Below are 18,280 nucleotides of genomic sequence, written 5' to 3' on the forward strand. Positions count from 1 at the left end.
GGAGACTGAAACCTTGGCGAAAACTTGTTAAATATTTGCCTCCCTTGGGTGTTGTGAGAATTAATGCCTGCTTAGGAAGTTAAAATATGTTAAATTGCTTGAACTCCTCTGAGTAATGAGGTTGTGTTGCTGTAAAAATAACAAGGAATAGGTCATTCTGCTTGTGCTGAGCAGATGTCATGAGGTCTAGTGGTTACTACATCAGTGTGAATAATTTAAAACTTTTTCATATAGTTGTTGGAATTAGTTGGGGGTTACTCTGCATCCCTGCAAAGACTAACATGGAACAAATGTGCCTGAACTGTTCAACAGGCACATACTTAGTAGAGTCAATTGGGGAGTGTCCTTGATTCCTTATGCTGGAAGAACTGGTTTGTTTTATCTGTTTTTCTGTTATTTAGCTTGGAGCAGTAGTTCTGAGATGGGAGTATGGAAGTGTCACATTTTCCATAGGGATTTGAGATCCCACTTTATGTTTATGTTTATACAATAATAGCAACATTGTAAAAACAAATAAATTTGAAAATCCTAAGAATTCTAATCAATGCATTGACCATCCATGATTCTAGGATCAATATTGAAGCATGCTCCCTACTTCCAGACCAAGAAGTGAGGAATTCAGGGTACAGAATGAGGAATATATTTTTGAGACCCTGCCAATGAGGGAATTTGTTTTGCTTGAGTATGCATGTCTGTTACAAAGATTTTCATCCCCACCCCCACCAGTGGAGTTGGAAGGTAGGAGAGAAAATAGATTTCTCTTAATTAAAAAAAAAAAAAGATTTGTGACACAGGAACTGGGTGCTTAAAAAAAAAAAAAATAAAAGCCAGGAGCTTTTCTTGGCTATGTGGAGATGTTTGACCTAAAGATGTGGTTAAATGCTTTTAAGACACTTTTGTGTGAACCATATTCATCACTTAAAGATCCTCAGAATGCTCACTTGGTAGTTTCTAGGAGTGTATCGGTTTACCCTTTAGCAATCTGAGGCCTCACTTCTGACTTTAGCGAATAATTGGCTATATCAAGAAGACCCTAGTGTGAAATTTAGAAGTAGCACTTTCTGATAGATGAAGAGAACTTTGTTTGATATCAAGTGTTGTATAGAACATGCAATAGGGGAAAGTATCCTTCCTAAAGGTATTTGCCACCATCAGGGAGGACATCTAATGCAGATCAAAGAGGGAGTTCTCCTGATGTTCCATGTTTGTGAGTGACACTTCAGATTACATCAAACCCTGGAACATAGCAAGATCTCAAGTGAGAACCATAGTCACTTAGAAGAGTGTGGCCTAGTTTCTCATATATACATAATATGTGTAAATTAAAAAAAAATTTAAATAAATAAAACTAAATAAAATAAATCAGCTAAAACAAGTGAATGAAGGATGCCTACTGGCCATACTTCATTATAATGTGAAGTTGGAGTAATATAGCTATCCATCTTGGGCTTATATATATATATATATATATATATTATATATATATATATATATATATATATATATATATATATATATATATATATATATATGTGTACATATAATTTGGGCATACACTTGAATGGAAAGTGATCTGGGCCCAGAATTGGCAAGAAGAAGAAATGATTGGATTGCCTTTGGGAAATTGTGTAGATCTTTTATTGACCTAAAACTTCTTCCTGAAAGAAAATGAAAAGGATCTTTTAAATACCAAACAAACAAGAAGTAACATGATGAACAAGGTGACTACATGATTGGCAGATTTTTTAAAAGATCCATATGGATGTTTTTATTTTGGACATTATTGTCATTTCCCAATACTTTCTTCTTTGTAACAAACAGATTCAGGTAAACAAAACAAATTGACAGTATTGCCCTCTGTCCGTACTTTACTACCACCTCCCTTCTGATAGAAGTCACGTTTGAGTGAATTTTCCACCTTATCTGGATGTTTGGTAGCGTTGTAGACCCAGTCTGTGGTTAGAGGTTTTCTTTCTTTTTTTTCCTCATTCTTTTTCTTTTAAAGAAAAAAAGGTTTATGACAGGTTTTTGAGTCCACCATACTCATGCAATAGTAATAGCTTATTCTTTTCCTAGGTTCTAAATGAAGGAATATTTTCTGATATTTCCACATTAATTACAAAAAGTAACATCTTTCTGATTAAACAGTTAACTCTGAGCCCCCACCAAGTTGATTAATTACTAAATATTTTTATTTAATAAATTAGAGAAACCACTTTCCCCATAACCATTTGCTCACCTCTGTGTATCAGACCCTTTAATATCTTAGACTTAAATACACGTCAGTGTTTCTAGCTGTACTGTTTGTTAGTTAAGTGTACCAAATGTTTAAACAAAGGCATAAATGATTACAGTAGATCAGCTGTGGGAAAGGTCACAGTCAAAGTCGCTCACACCCGTCACTTCACTTGCTGACTTCTCCTGGGTGCCAGTTATAATGTCGCTGCTTAAGAATTCTCTTCATACTTTTTGCAAGATAAGAGCTAAATCCAGTTCTCTCAGGAAGCAGATCTTCTGAGGCTTTAGGAAATAAGTCTTCTTAGGCTTCTTTAACTTCTCTTCAGCCATCAGTTAGCAGCCTTTCAGGATGGGGTAGCTTGATGGTGTAGCTGATAGAGTGCTGGGCCGGATTCAGGAATACTCAACTTTTTGCGTTCAAATCTGGCCTCCTACATGTAGTAGCTGTGTGACCCTGGGTAAGTCACTTAGCCTCGCTTGCCTCAGTTTCCTTATCTGTAAAAGGAAATGGCAAACCAGTCCAGTATCTCTGCCAAGAAAACCCCAAATTGGGTCGCAAAGAATTGGACATGATTAAATGACTGAATGATACAACCAGAATGATAGTTAAACTCTTAGTCTCTTCATAGGCATCCTGTAACTCAAGATCAGTTTCTGCTTGTCTGTAGCTTACATATGGCATGGGACAAAATCAGTGGCATATTGCTTCACCCTCATAATTGGACCAGCTGTTACAGAGACTGCATTTGACTGTGTGTGCAGTATTCTGCACGGGTAGTCCACCACCTTTCTACTCAGAATAGCTCCTGATTTTTTTCTCAAGAACTTCCTTATTATGCAGATATGCTTTAGCTTTAATGCTTCTTTAAAGTCTTACATAGATAGTGTCACCTAAGACTTTTGAGACACCCTGTATTATCTCTTGGAAAAACGGAATGATTTTGTATAGTTCCCCAACTAATTTTTTTAAACAGATGGCATATTAAAGATATAAGATAAGCAGCATGAACATTGACTTCTCTTTTAATTATCTTCTGTTTTTGTGGTAGGTTCGAGCGGCTAACCTCAGTGGAGACTGCTCACTTCCCAATGAAATGGTCCGATTTAATTTTGGATTAAAAAAGCACCATCAGGTAAGAAGCAAAACACATTTCTTCTGCAGTGTTGCCAATGAGAAGAATAAGTTTAAAAAAGTGATTATATGTAATGAATGAGGTTTGAGAGCTTTGACAGAAGGGTAAAAGAAGCATGTATGTATATTGGTAGAAGAATAGTAAATAGATGACGTCTAATGGCTGTTGAGAGGAATTGGGGTAGATTGCTAGGCTGTTAATGAAAGGATAGTCTAATTGAATAGACATTTTATGTGCATTCTCTAAGCCTGAGAACTAGGGAGTCACAATTACATGTCTATGATCCTGTTTCCTAAGATATACTCAAATCCAATTGCTAATTAAATGAGAACCATCCAGTCTTCAGTGTTTTGAAGTCAGTAGTGTAATAAATTTGGAAGGTGAAATGGATCTGATGCTGGAGTGAGCACATGAATCCTTATAATGTTGTGCATCCTACGTCTGGGTTGTTTTCCAAAGTTAGTCAGGTTTCACTTAAAATACCTAGACCCACAAGATTTGAAACAGCCTTAGACACTGGGATCTGGGAAATAGACGATCTTGTTTCAAAGGAGAAATAGGGAGAAGCTCCCAATCCAAAATCAGATTTTTATTTCTACTCCCAACTCATGTATATGAAGGAACCCTTGTATGTTGCTGCATCCTGCTAACTGGACTAGTCCCAGATGTGCTTCTTTTTTTTTTTTAATTGTAATTATTTTTTTATTGGAAAACAAATATACAACTTGGAATGGATTTGAGGCAAATTGTGCTATGAACAGATTTTTTTTTTTAAAAAGCAAGTGATCATAGAAGAAAATGTTTTCTTGTATAGAATCAGTAGTACAAAAAAATAGTATATAAGTACCTGGATAATACACCCATTTTGCAGTAGTGCAACTTTAAGTACATATATATTGTTGACTGTCCATAGTCCACACAGAGTTACAACTCCACCCTTCAACAACAACATGCTGACAGCTCCTAAAGAAAACTACTACTTTAAAAAAAAGAAAGGCAGAACTCAGATGTTCCCTCGTTTGACCAATTCTATCTAAGTTCAGATGTGCAGAAGGGCTTAGATATATCCAGAGTAAGCCACATGCAACATATTTTACTTGATCAATTTTCCAAAATAAAGTTTCAGGACGATGACAGTAGATAAGGGGAAGAAAAACTTGGAGGAATGAATTACTACACATGCATATCCTTTTGATAGTAGCAGACTTACAGATAAGTTACAAACAAAAAAAAGGCAAATAAACAGTTTTATATAAGAAATTTTAACACATTCTGTACAACATCTTCACTTTACTGTCATCTTTTGTACAAACTCTTCATAGTTTACTTGGCCATCATCATCAGTATCTACTTTCCTGATCATTTCATCAACCTCTTCATCTGTTAACTTGTCTGCAAGGTTTGTCATCACATGGCAAAGTTCTGCTACATTGATAGGGCCATTGTCATCCTTGTCAAACACACAGAATGCTTCTCTAATTTCTTCTTCGTTGTCTGTGTCTTTCATTTTTCTTGCCATCATAGTCAGAAATTCTGAGAAGTCAGTTGTGCCATCACCATCAGCATCTACTTCATTAATTATCTCCTGTAATTTAGCTTCTGTGGGGTTCTGCCCAAGTGACCTCATTACAGTTCCCAATTCCTTTGTTATTATAGTACCATCTCCATCCTTGTCAGATAGTGAAAAGGCTTCTTTGAATTCTGCACTCTGCTCTTCTGTCAGCTGATCAGCCTTGCTGTTAGTGTTACCAGTGCCCAAGTTTCTATCAAACAACCTCTGCACTTGGTGGCTGTGCTCGGACTCCCAGATGTGCTTCTTCTCTCTGGCCATCCTTCCCCTCTCTCCCTTCCCTTGTCACTACACCCTAGTGTTGTCTCCTAGTGCTCCAGCATCTCAAACACTGGGACCGTCTTCTTTCAGAGCTTGTATCTCCTCTGCTCATCAGAGAGAGGAGGAAAGGGCCTGGATTGGGAGTCCAGAGATCTCGAGGCTCTAGCATTCATTACTCTGTGATCTTGGGCCAGTCACAACCTTCTTGGGCCTCACTTTCCTCACTTGTAAAATGAAGGGGTCAGACTAGATGGAGAGATGGTGCTGGCTTTGACATCAGGAAAACCAGGGTCAGATTCTGCCTTTGAAACTTCAGCTGTGTGACCATGGCAAGTGGTAGAATCTCTCTGAGCCTCACTTTCCTCATCTGTAAAATGAGGATAATATCTAGTGTTCACTTCATAGGGTTGCTGTGAACCTCCATCGTAATAAGATATGCAAAATAGTTGCAAACTTTAAAGAATTATGTAAATATCAGTTATTATAAGCAGCAGCTTTAAGGTACCTTTCTGCTCTGGACCATGTGATCCTAGCAGTAAGATGGACTAGAAGTTACATAGAAAAACTGGAAAGGAGAGGGGAAGGGATCCCTTCTCTCTTGGTCAGATTTGTCTGGAGAAGGACAACATGGAAGGGTGTGAATGGAAGGCCACGCAAAAGGATATTTTTCACACCTTGTTGCTTTTTCTAACAAATCCTTTTTGGAGTATTTCGTGAAAAAATGAGATACTTATTAATGAGACACCAGGAAACTCTTTGCAGATACCAGTGAATAGAAAGCAGCTGGTACTATAGAAAGCTATCATAGAAGGCATTTCCAGAGGATTATTTTTATCACTATAGGATCAGGCCTGATTTGATCAAATTAAGAAAAGAAGTTAGTGTTGAAAAGTTAGAAAAACTAATAATATTTTTTCATGAGAGATTTGTTTTTCAAGTGGAAATTATAGGAAAATTTACTGGCTAATACTAATACAAATAATAATAATTCTACAGCTACATTGAAGAGACTATCTATGCACAGATGTATGAACTTAGAAGAATTCTATTTAAATTCTTGAGGAAGAGACCTTACATTAGAGAAGGAAAGCATCTGACAACCTCAGAGTAGGCAGTGTTTCAATGAATGAAGCAAAGATCTCAATTTTTTTAAGCCCTTGAATGCCTATTAAGGCTTTACTCTTAGCTCTAGGCAGATACCTATATGTCATTGTCAGAGATAGGTAGATATGTAGTAGTAGTACTAATATTGCCTGTGTAGAATGGCTATGATCATAGTTTACATAGTGATTTTCAGCCCCACAATATCCTTTTGAGGTAGGTAGGGTGATATTATCATGCCCATTTTATGCATGAGGAAATGGAGGCTCTGTGACTTGGCCATGGTGACAAATGGCTAATAGAGTCTAGAGCTGGGATTTTAACCCTAGCGTTCTGACTCTGGGGCAGCTCAGTGGTGTAGTGGGTAATGTGCTGGATTCTAAATCAGGAAGACCTGAGTTCATGTCCTGGCTCAGATACTTTGAACTCCAAATCCAATAGAGCTGTGTAGCACAGAACAGTTCTCTTCCTCTAAAGCTCACTTCCCTCATCTGCAAACTATCCTCCAGGTGTGCTGTGAGGATGGCAGACCTTAAAGCATTATACAAATGCTGCTGTTATTATTGTTCATCAGTATATATATTTTTGATAGAAAATGTAACCAGGAAAATTGTTCTTAGAAATAAATAGGAGGCCTGACTGTGGCTTTCAGGAAAATGCTAAGAGGGAACATTAGTGACCCTAAATCTCCCCCAGCAATGAAGACACGTTCATTAAATAAACAGACATGAATATTCTACTGGTGCTGGCATGTGGCTGTGAATTAAACATTAGTGTTACTCAGAACAGTGGCCACCTGCATGGTCATGTTCTATAAATGCTGGCGGTCGTCACCCATTATCATCTTCCTCATTATCACTAGTGTTTTGAGGGCATGTTTTGCATTTCTTCATCTCCCCAGTGCTTATTAGCACAGTGTCTGGCATGGAGTAAGCTCTTAAATGCTTTTTGACTGACTTTTCACTCTACCATACTAAGTGTAGGAGATTTCTAATCCTTATTTATTTTCACTGCTGTATAGTTCAGTGCTATAGGATTCTGCTGATGGTGATAAAGTTCTGAGGGTGTTGAGGGATTTGTTGATTTTCAGAATATCTGAAGAGAGAGAAAAATCACAAAGATGTGGAAAAAAATCTTGGACTTTCATAACTAGTAACTGACCCATGTGCCTTCTTTCCCATCTACATTACCTTTTAGAAGAGTAATTTCATATGTATTTTGGGCATCTTTGCTATGGGTATTAGAAGGCTGGCTTTTGCCAATGATATTTCACAGTTGACCACATCATCATCTTACAGTGGACTGAAAGATATAGGTAGTACACCCACTGCTTGGAGTTGGTTGACTATAAAAAAGCATTGGATTAAATGGACCAAAATGCCATCATCCAACAAGGTCAGTCCCTTGTATGCATCAAAATTAAAGATTCTTTGAACTATACAACAGGGATAACCTTTTGTGACACTGATCATTAATATCAGGCGAATAATAAAAGAGGGAGATAAATGTTCCCTAAAGATGTTTGCTAATGTCATGGAGGAAATACAAGATAGAGAGGTCACTTAGTTATGGGGAAGGCTTCCAGATGACAGCAGATGACATTCTGCTGATTGCATCAGTCTCAGTGACCTTCTAAACCTCCTGGAATAGATCCAAGAATTTGGCTGAATGACCCACACACGAAAAAACCAAGGGGATGAAGAATGTCTCCTGTCCAGATTATGACATTCAGAAAGATGGACAATCTTTAGAGCTTGGCAACTGATAGTCTATTGTGATTGAGGTCAGGAAGACTTGAGTTCGAATCTTGCCTCAGACAGTAGCTGTGTGACCTTGGGGATAATAATAGCACCTACCACACAAGGTTATTGTGAGGATCACATGAAATAATATGTAAAGTGCTTTTCAAGTCTTAAAAGTGTTATATAAATACTATTATTATTATTCCTTATAAGTATATATATTTTTGATGGAAAATGTAAGTAGGAAATTGTTCCCAGGAATAAATAAAAGGCCTAGCTGTATTGCCTTCAGAAAAATACTAAGAGGGAACTTCAATGACCCTAAATTTCTCCCAGCAACAAAGACATTTATTTAAAAACAAAAAACAATTTACTGGTGCTGGTATATAGCTGTGAGTTAAAAATTAGTATTACTCCGAGCAGTGGATAGGTGCATGGTGGATGTGAGCAGGCTGCCATATGTAGGAAATAAGGAATTAAGCCATCAACAGGTATTAAGTGTCTACTCTGTGCTAGGTACTGGGGATACATGTACAAAGAATGAAATAATCCAATTTTCAGGGACTTTACATTGTAAATACATTGGTTAGTTTGCACAGGACAAATGCCAGGTAGTCAGAGAGGATGCTAGCCAACAACCAGGCAAGTCAGTAACTGTCTATTAAGGCAGCTCGGTGGCTCAGTGGATAGGGTGCTGGGCATGGAGGCAGAAGAGCTGAATTCAAATCCAGCCTCAGACACTTAGTACTGTGTGACCTTGTACAAGTCACAACCCTGTTTGCCTCAGTTCTTCATCTGTGAAATGAGCTGGCAAAGGAAGTGGCAGACTACTGCAATGTCTTTGTCACGAAAACCCTAATGGGGTCATGAAGGGTGGGACACGCCTGAAACAACTGAGCAGCAACCACAGAGGGCATGCTAAGTGCTGGTGTGCATTCAGGGTTCCTACCACTGAGAGTTCTTACCCTCAAGGAATTAGTATTCCAGTGGGGGGAGACAATACGTACAGGAAAAACGTGGGAGGGAAGGAAAGACAGAAAAGAAGGTAGATTTGAACTTGGGGAAGAAAAGGATATCATGGTGGAATATATGAAAGAAGTGGGTTGGTCACATGTCAAGAGCAAGAGGCAATTGGTGGACAGCCTGGGTATATCTCTGGTTTCCTTGAGGTGTCAGAAGAAAGGGAGGTAGGGAGAGGAGCAAATATATGTTAAGTATCTACTGTATTCTCTCATTTGATCCTCACAGCAGTGTTGCAGGATAGGTATAAATGTCTTCATTTTACAGCTGAGGAAACTAAGGCAGCCAGAGATGCCTTGCCCAGGGTCACACAGCTGATAAGTGTCTTAGTCTGGATTTAACTTAGGTTTTCCTGATTTTGGGTCCAGCATTCTATACACTGAACTGCCTGCCTGAGGCAGGATCTCAGTATGTCAGGTGGATGCCCTGTGCTGAATTTATGGGAGGACTTAGGCAAGAGTTACACAGGATGGATTGCAGGCTGCATCCCTGGAAGGAGTATCCACAATGGTGAGCTCACAGGTCTCTTTGACTATTGGAGGGGTCTTGTGGTAGTCTTGGACTGCCTGAGTCATGGAGAATTAAAGTTGAGGATGACCCAGAGGGTAATGGGGAAGGGCCAGTGGTGGGTGTGAGCTGGCTGCCATACCTTACGTAGAAAGGGAGGTAGGGAGAAGAAGCATTGGTAGATTGAAGATGGGTTCACATCCTACCTTGGATGCTTACTGCCCATGTGACCTCAGGCACACTTCACCTCCTGGGGCCTTAGTTTTCTCATCAGTAAAATGAAGGGATTGCTCTAGATGATCTAGATGAAGTCCCTTCTAGCACTACTTCTATGATTTTTATGAAGAAATGGTATAAAGTTTCTCAGCAAAGAAATATATAATAGGAGCAGGAGGACTTATTTGCATGGTGAAAGGGAAGGGTAGAAAATGGGTGACCCCACATGCTCCATTGGTTTCTTTGGGATGTGAAGAGTACTTAAGGAAATCTCCCAGGCCTCACCTTGTTGGACCAGAATCTCTTAGAGGATGGGCAGGCATGGGTATTCAGTGATATCCACTATTAGTGGGAATACCTGCATCAACAAGGTCACAGATGCACCGAGAGTAATATTGGACTATATTTCAGGGTATCCAGCTGGTATGGATCAAAGATGATTGCTAATGCTGATATATAAAGTGGGGATGATAATGTTTACATCCTCTTACAGGGTGAGGATTGTGATCATCAGAGGCAAGCTAGTGGTGTGGATAGAGTGCTAGACTTGGAAATAAGAAATCCTGAGTTTGAATCTTGCCTCAGATCCTTATTTACTCAAGTCACTTAATGGCTCTGTGCCTCAGTTTCCTCATCTATAAAATAGGCTTGATAATAATAGCATGTAACTCCTTGGGTTGTTGTGAGGATCAAATGAATAATACTTGTAAAACACTTTGCAAATCTTAAAGTCGAATAAAATGCTATTATCTTTTTAAGGAGTTTGTTTTAAAATTTTGCTTTTAACGTGCATTTAAAAAAGATTTTGAGTTCCAAATTCTCTTCCTTCCACTCCTCCCTCACCCATTGAGAAGGCAAGCAATATATCAGTTGTCATGCAAAACATACTTCTGTATTAGCAAAAACAAAAAACAACAAAAAAAGAAAAAACAAGAAATATAGAGAAAATAAAAAATTATGCTTCCATCTACATTCAGACTCCATCAGTTCTCTCTCTTTGGAGGTGGATAGCATTTTTCATGATGAGTCTTTTGGAATTGTCTTAGATTGTCTTGCTCAGATAAATTCTTTCACAGTTGATCATCATTTCTGTTACTATATACAATTGTCTCCTGGTTCTGCTCCCTTCACTTTGTGTCAGTTCATTTAAATCTTCCAGGTTTTTCTGAAACTGTCCTTGTCATTTCTTATAGCACAATAGTTTTCCATTACAATCATATTCCAGATTTGTTCAGCCATTCCCCAATTAATGGCCGTTCTTTCAATTTCCAATTTTTTTTTTTGCCGTCACAAGAAGAGCTGCTATAAATATTTTTGTGCATATCGATCCCTTTCCATTTTCTTTGATCTCTTTGGGATACGGACTTGGTAGTGATATTGTTGGGTCAAAAGTTATGCACAGTTTTATAATCTTTTGGGTGTGGTTGTGTGTGTGTATAGTGCTTTACCAAACCTTAATGTCTTATATAAATGTCAGCTATTATTAATCTGTGATTGAATGAGAATTTGAGTGATTGTGTGAGGTCTATGCCTAGTACCCCATCAGTTACTCTCCTGTGGTGAGTGATAAGGAAGTAAAAGTGAAAACACAAGATCTGGCTTCCCTCAGGACGATCTTATGTTCCAACTTGTATTCCCAAATTGCCAGTGACTAGATTCTGTGTGGTCTATAGGTGGGATCAAAATTACAACTGAAGACTTGATAGACTAATCACTACACAGCAGACTTGATTGGTGTTGTGTTATGGTGTGTGCTGTGGGGAGGACAGAAGTGCCCCTTGGACCTCTTCTTTGTCTCTGAACATTGGGTTTTGAAGCCTGTAACTGGCTGGCTTCTCAACTGGGGTAGATATTAGTGATAAGGAGCAGAGAACTTGCATCTACTTGCTCTCAGGTTTGACCTTGTAGTTGGTCAGAGTATGGTACAATGACCAGTTAAGCATGTATGGTGGAAACACCGTTGTTGTATTAACAGTGATTGTAGATTGAGGGGTTACTCAAGTTTGAGGCCTAGAGGTTTATAATATTAATAGTGATGACATGAAAAAAATGTTCTAAATCACTATTGATTAGAAAAATGCGAATTAAAACACCTGAGGTATCACCTCACACCTATCAGATTGGCTAATATGATAGAAAAGGAAAATGATAAATGTTGAAAAGAATGTGGGAAAATTGGGACACTAATGCATGGTTGGTGGAGTTGTGAACTGATCCAACCATTCTGGAGAGCAGTTTGGAACTATGTCCAAAAGGCAATCAAGTTGTGCTTACCCTTTGATCCAGCAATACCACTACTAGGTCTGTATCCTAAAAAAATCATAAAGAAAGGGAAAAGGACCTACTTGCACAAAAATATTTATAGCAACTCTTTTTGTGGTAGCAAAGAATTGGAAATTGAGAGAATGCCCATCAGTTGGGGAATGACTAAACAAGTTGTGATATATCAATGTAATGAAATATTATTGTGCTGTAAGAAAGGATGAGCAGACAGACTTCGGAAAAACCTAGAAAGACTTACATGAACTGATGCTGAGTGAAGTGAGCAGAACCAGGAGAACGCTATACATGGTAATAGCAACATTGTGCTACGATCAGCTGTAATAGACTTAGCTCTTTTCAGCAGTACAGCGGTCCAAGACAGTTCTAAAAGATTCATGATAGAAATTGCCATCCATATCCAGAGACAGAACTGTGGAGTCTGAATGCAATAGAAGCATACTGTTTTCACTTTCTTTGGTTTTTTTTGTGGGTTTTTTCCCTTTGTTCTGTTTTTTTCTTTCAAAACGTGACTAATGTGGAAATGTGTTTAACATGATTGCACATGTATAACCTATATCAGATTGCTTGCTGGGGGGTAGAGGGGAGGGATAGAGGGAGAAAAATTTGGATTTAAAATCTTAAAAAATGAATGTTGAAAATTCTTTACATGTAATTGGAAAAAGTAAAATACTATTTGCATGAAAAAATAGTGATGACAGCTGATATTTACAAAGGGCTTTGAGATTTTTACTGTGCTTTATGTACATCACGCCATTTGGTCCGCATAACAGCTTTGTGAGGTAGGTGATATTATTGTTCTCATTTCCAGATGAGGACATAGTCACAGAAAAGTTAAGTGACTTTTCCTGGGTTGTTTGATTTGTCATAAATTGTGGATGTAGGCTCTTAATATTTAAAGTTTGTCATGGTCATAGGATTTATGGCCCCAAAGAAACCTTAGGAATCATCTTAGCCAGACTTTTCATTTTATATACAAGGAAACTGAGGCCCAAAAAGGTGACATATGATATCTGGGCTCAGAGAAGCCCAGGGTTGCTTGGGTAGGAGCAAATGGAAGTTTTCGGATTCTAAATCTAATACTGCATCATATGGCTCAGGGAATACAGTTGAGGACTTTTCAAGGCCAAATGATGCTTATTTTGAATGTGATACTGTGTATTCTGAATTTTGGAAAGGGAGGGAAATAGGGACTCATAGTGCAAAGAGGGATCATCCTGCCTTGTCCTGGCAAGTTGATGGTGGATAAAAGCAAAGAGAGTGAATCTGACACCCAGAGAGAGAAGAGACTTTATCTTCCAGAGAAGAAGAGAATTCTAAAGGCAGTAATCATGTCCTTAGGCTGGGAGGTAGAAAGAAAAGGTGGATTCTGAAGAATGGGTATGATCCTGTGATGGGACACAGAGGAAGAGGAATGAAGGAAGAAGAGAGCTTAGAAATCCCTATTTAACCTTCAGCTCACTGCACGTGAAATATGCTTTCCTGCAGCAGACATAGGAGGAAAATGAAGGACTTCTGGAGAAGAACAAGATTGGGGAAAAAGTGGAGGTGATTTGGGAGGGTCCTCACTTTTAATGTTTGGCTTGGGGTAGGGAAAAAATTCCAGTTTGAGAACCTGGTGGGGAGAGCCATTTAGTGAGTAGTCTGTGTGCCAGGGGGTTGTAGGCATAGTGGATAGAGCATTGGACATAGAGTCAGAAGATTTGGGTCGGAGTCCTAGATTTGTCTGTCAGTCACAGTGTAACCCAGGGAAAGTCTCTTTTCCTCTCAGATTCTCTGTTACCTCATTTGTAAAAGGGAGATAATTCTATCAACTTCACAGTGTAATTCTTGGAGAAGATTGAATGAGAATACGTGTACAACTTTTTGGAATTGTAAAATTCTCTCCTTATGTCAGCTATTTTCATTTTCAGAAATAGATTTTTATTTGTGCCTTTTGTTTTTACATTGCTTAGATTTCTCCTGTATGTCTCCTCTTTCCACCTTCCAGAGAGCCATCACTTACATAAAAAACAATTTTTAAATAAAGAGGCAGAAGAGAAAAAAAATTCAGCAAAACCTATTTAGCAAAACACATTGGAAAAAGTCTGACATCGCATGCAATGTTCCATATTTCTGGATCATCGTATCTTCAGAGGAGTTGGTGGGCTGTCTTTTCTTATCTCTTCCTTGGGTCCAAGTTTGTTCTTTATAATTAAGCAATGTTGAGTTTTGATTCTTTTGTGGTGGTGGTTCTTTCTGTTTTCATTGTGTATATTGTTTTTCTTGTGCTGCTTACTTTTCTTTTATCAGTTTGTGTAAGTTTTCCTGGGCTTCTCAGTGTTCATCTTGTTTCTTAATAGGACAGTGGTGTTCTTACAAGAGACTGTGCTAGTTTATCACAGTTTGTTTAGTCACTCTTCACTTAATGGGTCTTTGTTTTCAGTTCTTTGTCAGGAATTGTTATTTATAACATTAAAATCAGGTAATGTACATATAATTTTAAGTCTGCACAGACATGTATTTCAGTGGGGAGCTGTCTATAGGTAAATACAGAAGAAAGCTGGAGATATGATTCAAATTGTTGTTATGGGAAAGATACAACTTGTGTTATCAATGTGTTATCCTTTGTCTGGGGCAATTGGATTGGAATTGAGGCCACTCAGATAAGTAGTAGATGTCAAACTATGTATTAATCTGATGTTGAGAAACACAGGGCAGGGTGTTGTCAATCTCCCATGATGTGAATATAATAATAATAACAACAATAAAAAACAAATGAGAAGACCTGAGGTGTTATGGGATGTCAACACTCCCTGCTGCCCAGGAGGCCAAGGCTGGTGATGACTGAGCTTGGGAGTTCTGTGCAGTTGTGGGTAAGCTGATCAGATATCCACACTACATTGAACACCAATTTGGGGAGCTCTGTGTATACTAGCCTTCAGTGAACATGGGAAAATGGGCACCGCTGGAAAACAAGAAAGTTTGGGAAAAAGCTGTGGGTTCCACCACCAGGGAAGTGGTGGGACCCAGGCTGCTAAAGCAGGGGTGAAACATCCCAAGCTGGAAATAGGATGGGGCAAAACTCCAAAGTGAATGAGTAGTGGGATCAAGCCCATGAGTGCCCGCTGTGCTTCCAGCCTGAGGGAGATAGGGAAATCTAGTTTCTGCCCTTTGCCTTCCCCAAAATGAGAAGAATGGGATAATATAATACAATCTAGGTTCTTGCCATCAGGAATCAGGATTCCAGACTAAGCATTAATGCAAATTCCAGTGAGCATGGTGCCTGGCACACGGCAGTGCTTGATTAATTGCATAAAAGGGAATGGTAGAAACTGTGCGACATGTTGCTAAAGGTTGCAAAAATGAGCTCCTGTCAATTCCTGGAAAGATAAGATTCAGAGGACCAAAGCTTCCTATCCTTCATAAATAAACAAGTTGACAGTCCAACAGTTCAACTGTACTGTAACCTCCCCCAGAGCATTATGTCACACAGAGCTGTTGTTAGTACAGTTGCCCATGGATCCATCCATTTTTAATGTTTGTTGCACGATTGAACTCTCACAATATCCATACTGTGGAAGGAAAATTTTTCAAAATAGAAAAATCCAGCTTAAAACTACACCAAGACTTTTGGAACACTGTGTATATCATGCTTGTCACCCAGCCAGCTACTGAACTTGCTCCAAAAATGGTTTCTAGAGAGCTTGATGGACCCATCTTACAATTAGATACTTTGATGTATTTACAAAAAAAGTCTGTGTACTGACTTGCTCAGTAATCCACAGAATACCAAATATATGAGAGTGACAGCGTAGTGACTTGTTCTCATCTTTTTCTACCTGAGCTTATCAAACAAGATGAGAGAGAAACAAGATCAAGGTCAAGCAACTCAGATCAAGGTCGAATGGTAGCTTTCTGAGGAACCTGTTGGATTGGGGAAAAAATGTTACTCTCTGAAATGGGTTTTTTTTTGTGTGTGTTCGTTCTTCCATCAGAGAAATAATGACATGACTTGCACTTGACTTTGTTTTGAGTGAGGGAGGGCTTTACAGGTCATCAGCCTCACTTCTCCTCCAGAGCCATCTGAGTCCAGTGACCAGACATTCATCAGGATGACTGGAAATGTGTTAGAAATCTTTAAAAACTCACCAGGAATTGGAATGGTAAAACTATGCAAAGACTCAAAACTGATGAGGGCTGAAACCTTTTTGTCTAGTACTTTTTAATAAACGTTTGCTATTAGGTGGATAGTTTGAATAAGAACACAAGAGTTTTTATGCCTCGACAAAGAATATTCTGGTTTTTTTTAAAGGTCATGTAATGTTTTGGTTTTTCTTGCTTTTAAAAAAATATGAAAATGTGATCTTTTCTGTGTGTATAGGCATGATTTCTTCTTGACTCTAAGCACATAAGGTATCAGAAGAAAAAGCCATTTATTTAGCCAATAGTTGGTGAGAAAAAAAATCAAGGAAGAGAACCCTGGGAACTGAAGTTGCTTCATATGATGTTCACCTGATTGTTTTGTGAATAATGCTAAAAGGAGTTTACTCTAGATTTTCTATGGATTGTTTGCAAAATGAACATTTTAGCTGAAACTCTGTAGCAGTGTGCCTGTTGGTGCCTGTGATTAGAAGTGTACTGGTAGGGATTGAACCTGTGATACTTTGAGATTGGTAACTTTAGGGTGAGGACACTCCCTCCTCCAGTGCACATCAGCACCTTCTCTGCTCTATAATTTATAAGTCTTTTAAGAACTGCCCAGGGGTTAAGTTGACTTGCCCAAGGCCCCACAGCCATTAGAGCAGGATTTGACTCCTCTGGTTATGACAGATGTTCTCTTTCTATTCTGCTGTGCTACCACTCTCAGTGATTAGAAAATGAGTTCTACATGAAGGAGTTTTTATTGATGCTTGAATAATTTGAGGCTGTCCTCAAAATGCCCTGGACAGTTTTTTAAAAAAGGTCTTTTTCTGTTTTCTCCCCTCTCCTTTATGTTGACATCTCTCAGGAGATGTCTTCTTTTAAACTGCTTTGTATAAAATGCTACTTTGTTTTCTGAGTAAGCTTTTTCTTCCTCCTTAGACATGTGTCCGAGATAGAGCCCTTCGCTCCATTCTGGCTGTTAGAAAAGTTAGCAAAGAAGATGCCCAGAAGGCTGTTGATGAAGTTTTTGAATCCTGCTTTAATGACCATGAGCCTTTTGGAAGGATACCACACAGCAAGAGTGATGCAAAGCATGCCCATCGAGACTTTCAGAACCGAGATCGCTATTACGCAAATGTATGAAGACTGTAGGGATCATCCTGTGTTCAATAATTACAGTGTGTATGGAGAAAATGTGGTTCATAGACTGACATGTTAAAATCAAAATTAACATGTAAGTATGGATCCACATCAAACAGAATTAAATTCCGTTTGTTAGTCAGAGAAATGAACAGCAAGGCAGAAATGAAACTCTCTTGGAGTTTTGGATATTTTTAAGCCTCAAGGCAGAGACTTTTCTTTTGCCTTTTCAGAGGTTAGTATTTGTGATATCACCTTCTTATGGCAAATAAATGAGTATTTTCTACAGCCGTGGTGGTGGTGGTAGTGGTGTTCTTTAATAAATGGATTATTGAAAAATTTGTTTCAAAGGTATGGGTGGGTGACTAGTAGTAGAATTTCCATTTTATAAATGAAAGAGTAATTATGTTATTGGACTGATTCCCTATTTTCCCCACAGCAGCTATTCCAAACTTCTCCTCAAGCTTCTCTACCTTCACACCTCTCTACCTTCACTCTGTCAGCTGAGCACCTCCCATCTTACTTTACTGAGAAAATAGAGACCAGTCTTGTGAGCTCCTTCTTTTAGTTTCAAAACCCCTTGGTATCTTCCATAGGTGGTATTTTCTCATAGGTGATTTATTTTCTCCATGTGTCTCTTTCAGGTCTAACAGTCTATGACTCACCTTCCTAGTTTTGCCCCTGATCTAATCTATGACTTGCTCAGAAATTGTGAAATCACTTGTTGAGCGGAGGGGCATCTCCCAACTCCCATGATAGGTCTCTCTGTGGTTCCATATTCATTCAAAACCTCAATTCTCCTCCCTCCCCGCCCCATGTGTTTGCTTTTATTAGTAAATCTTCGTTCAGAGCAAAAGCATTAATGAAATGGCATAGTAAGAACATTAACAATAAAGCATTCTTCATAAATCTGGGGCCCACTCTCCCACAAATACATGTGGAGCCGG

The 18,280-nt window shown here is 38.7% G+C and overlaps 2 protein-coding genes across 4 annotated transcripts in view; one reads left to right on the top strand and one right to left on the bottom strand.

The window, feature by feature from the left end:
• The window catches only part of ATP23 (ATP23 metallopeptidase and ATP synthase assembly factor homolog), a 132,992-nt gene extending 115,371 nt beyond the window's left edge, over nt 1-17,621 (top strand). For all 3 annotated transcript variants that reach the window (XM_072655230.1, XM_072655231.1, XM_072655229.1), the window contains 2 exons: nt 3,288-3,371; nt 17,133-17,621. In XM_072655230.1, coding sequence (XP_072511331.1) covers nt 3,288-3,371; nt 17,133-17,336 — 288 coding nt within the window. In that variant the 3' untranslated portion in view covers nt 17,337-17,621. The remainder of the gene's footprint in view (nt 1-3,287; nt 3,372-17,132) is intronic.
• On the bottom strand, nt 4,382-5,071 carry LOC140534316 (calmodulin-1-like). Its single transcript, XM_072655232.1, has one exon. It carries the CDS (start codon nt 4,996-4,998, stop codon nt 4,657-4,659), a length of 342 nt encoding a protein of 113 aa, XP_072511333.1. The 5' UTR covers nt 4,999-5,071; the 3' UTR covers nt 4,382-4,656.
• Nucleotides 17,622-18,280: the final 659 nt, after the last annotated feature.

The sequence above is a fragment of the Notamacropus eugenii genome, chromosome 3, assembly GCF_028372415.1.
Source record: "Notamacropus eugenii isolate mMacEug1 chromosome 3, mMacEug1.pri_v2, whole genome shotgun sequence".
NCBI lineage: Eukaryota > Metazoa > Chordata > Mammalia > Diprotodontia > Macropodidae > Notamacropus > Notamacropus eugenii.

What these genes read in the sequence shown, in the direction of transcription:
- LOC140534316 (XM_072655232.1), bottom strand. Translation starts at nt 4,998, where the DNA reads ATGAGGTCACTTGGGCAGAACCCCACAGAAGCTAAATTACAGGAGATA.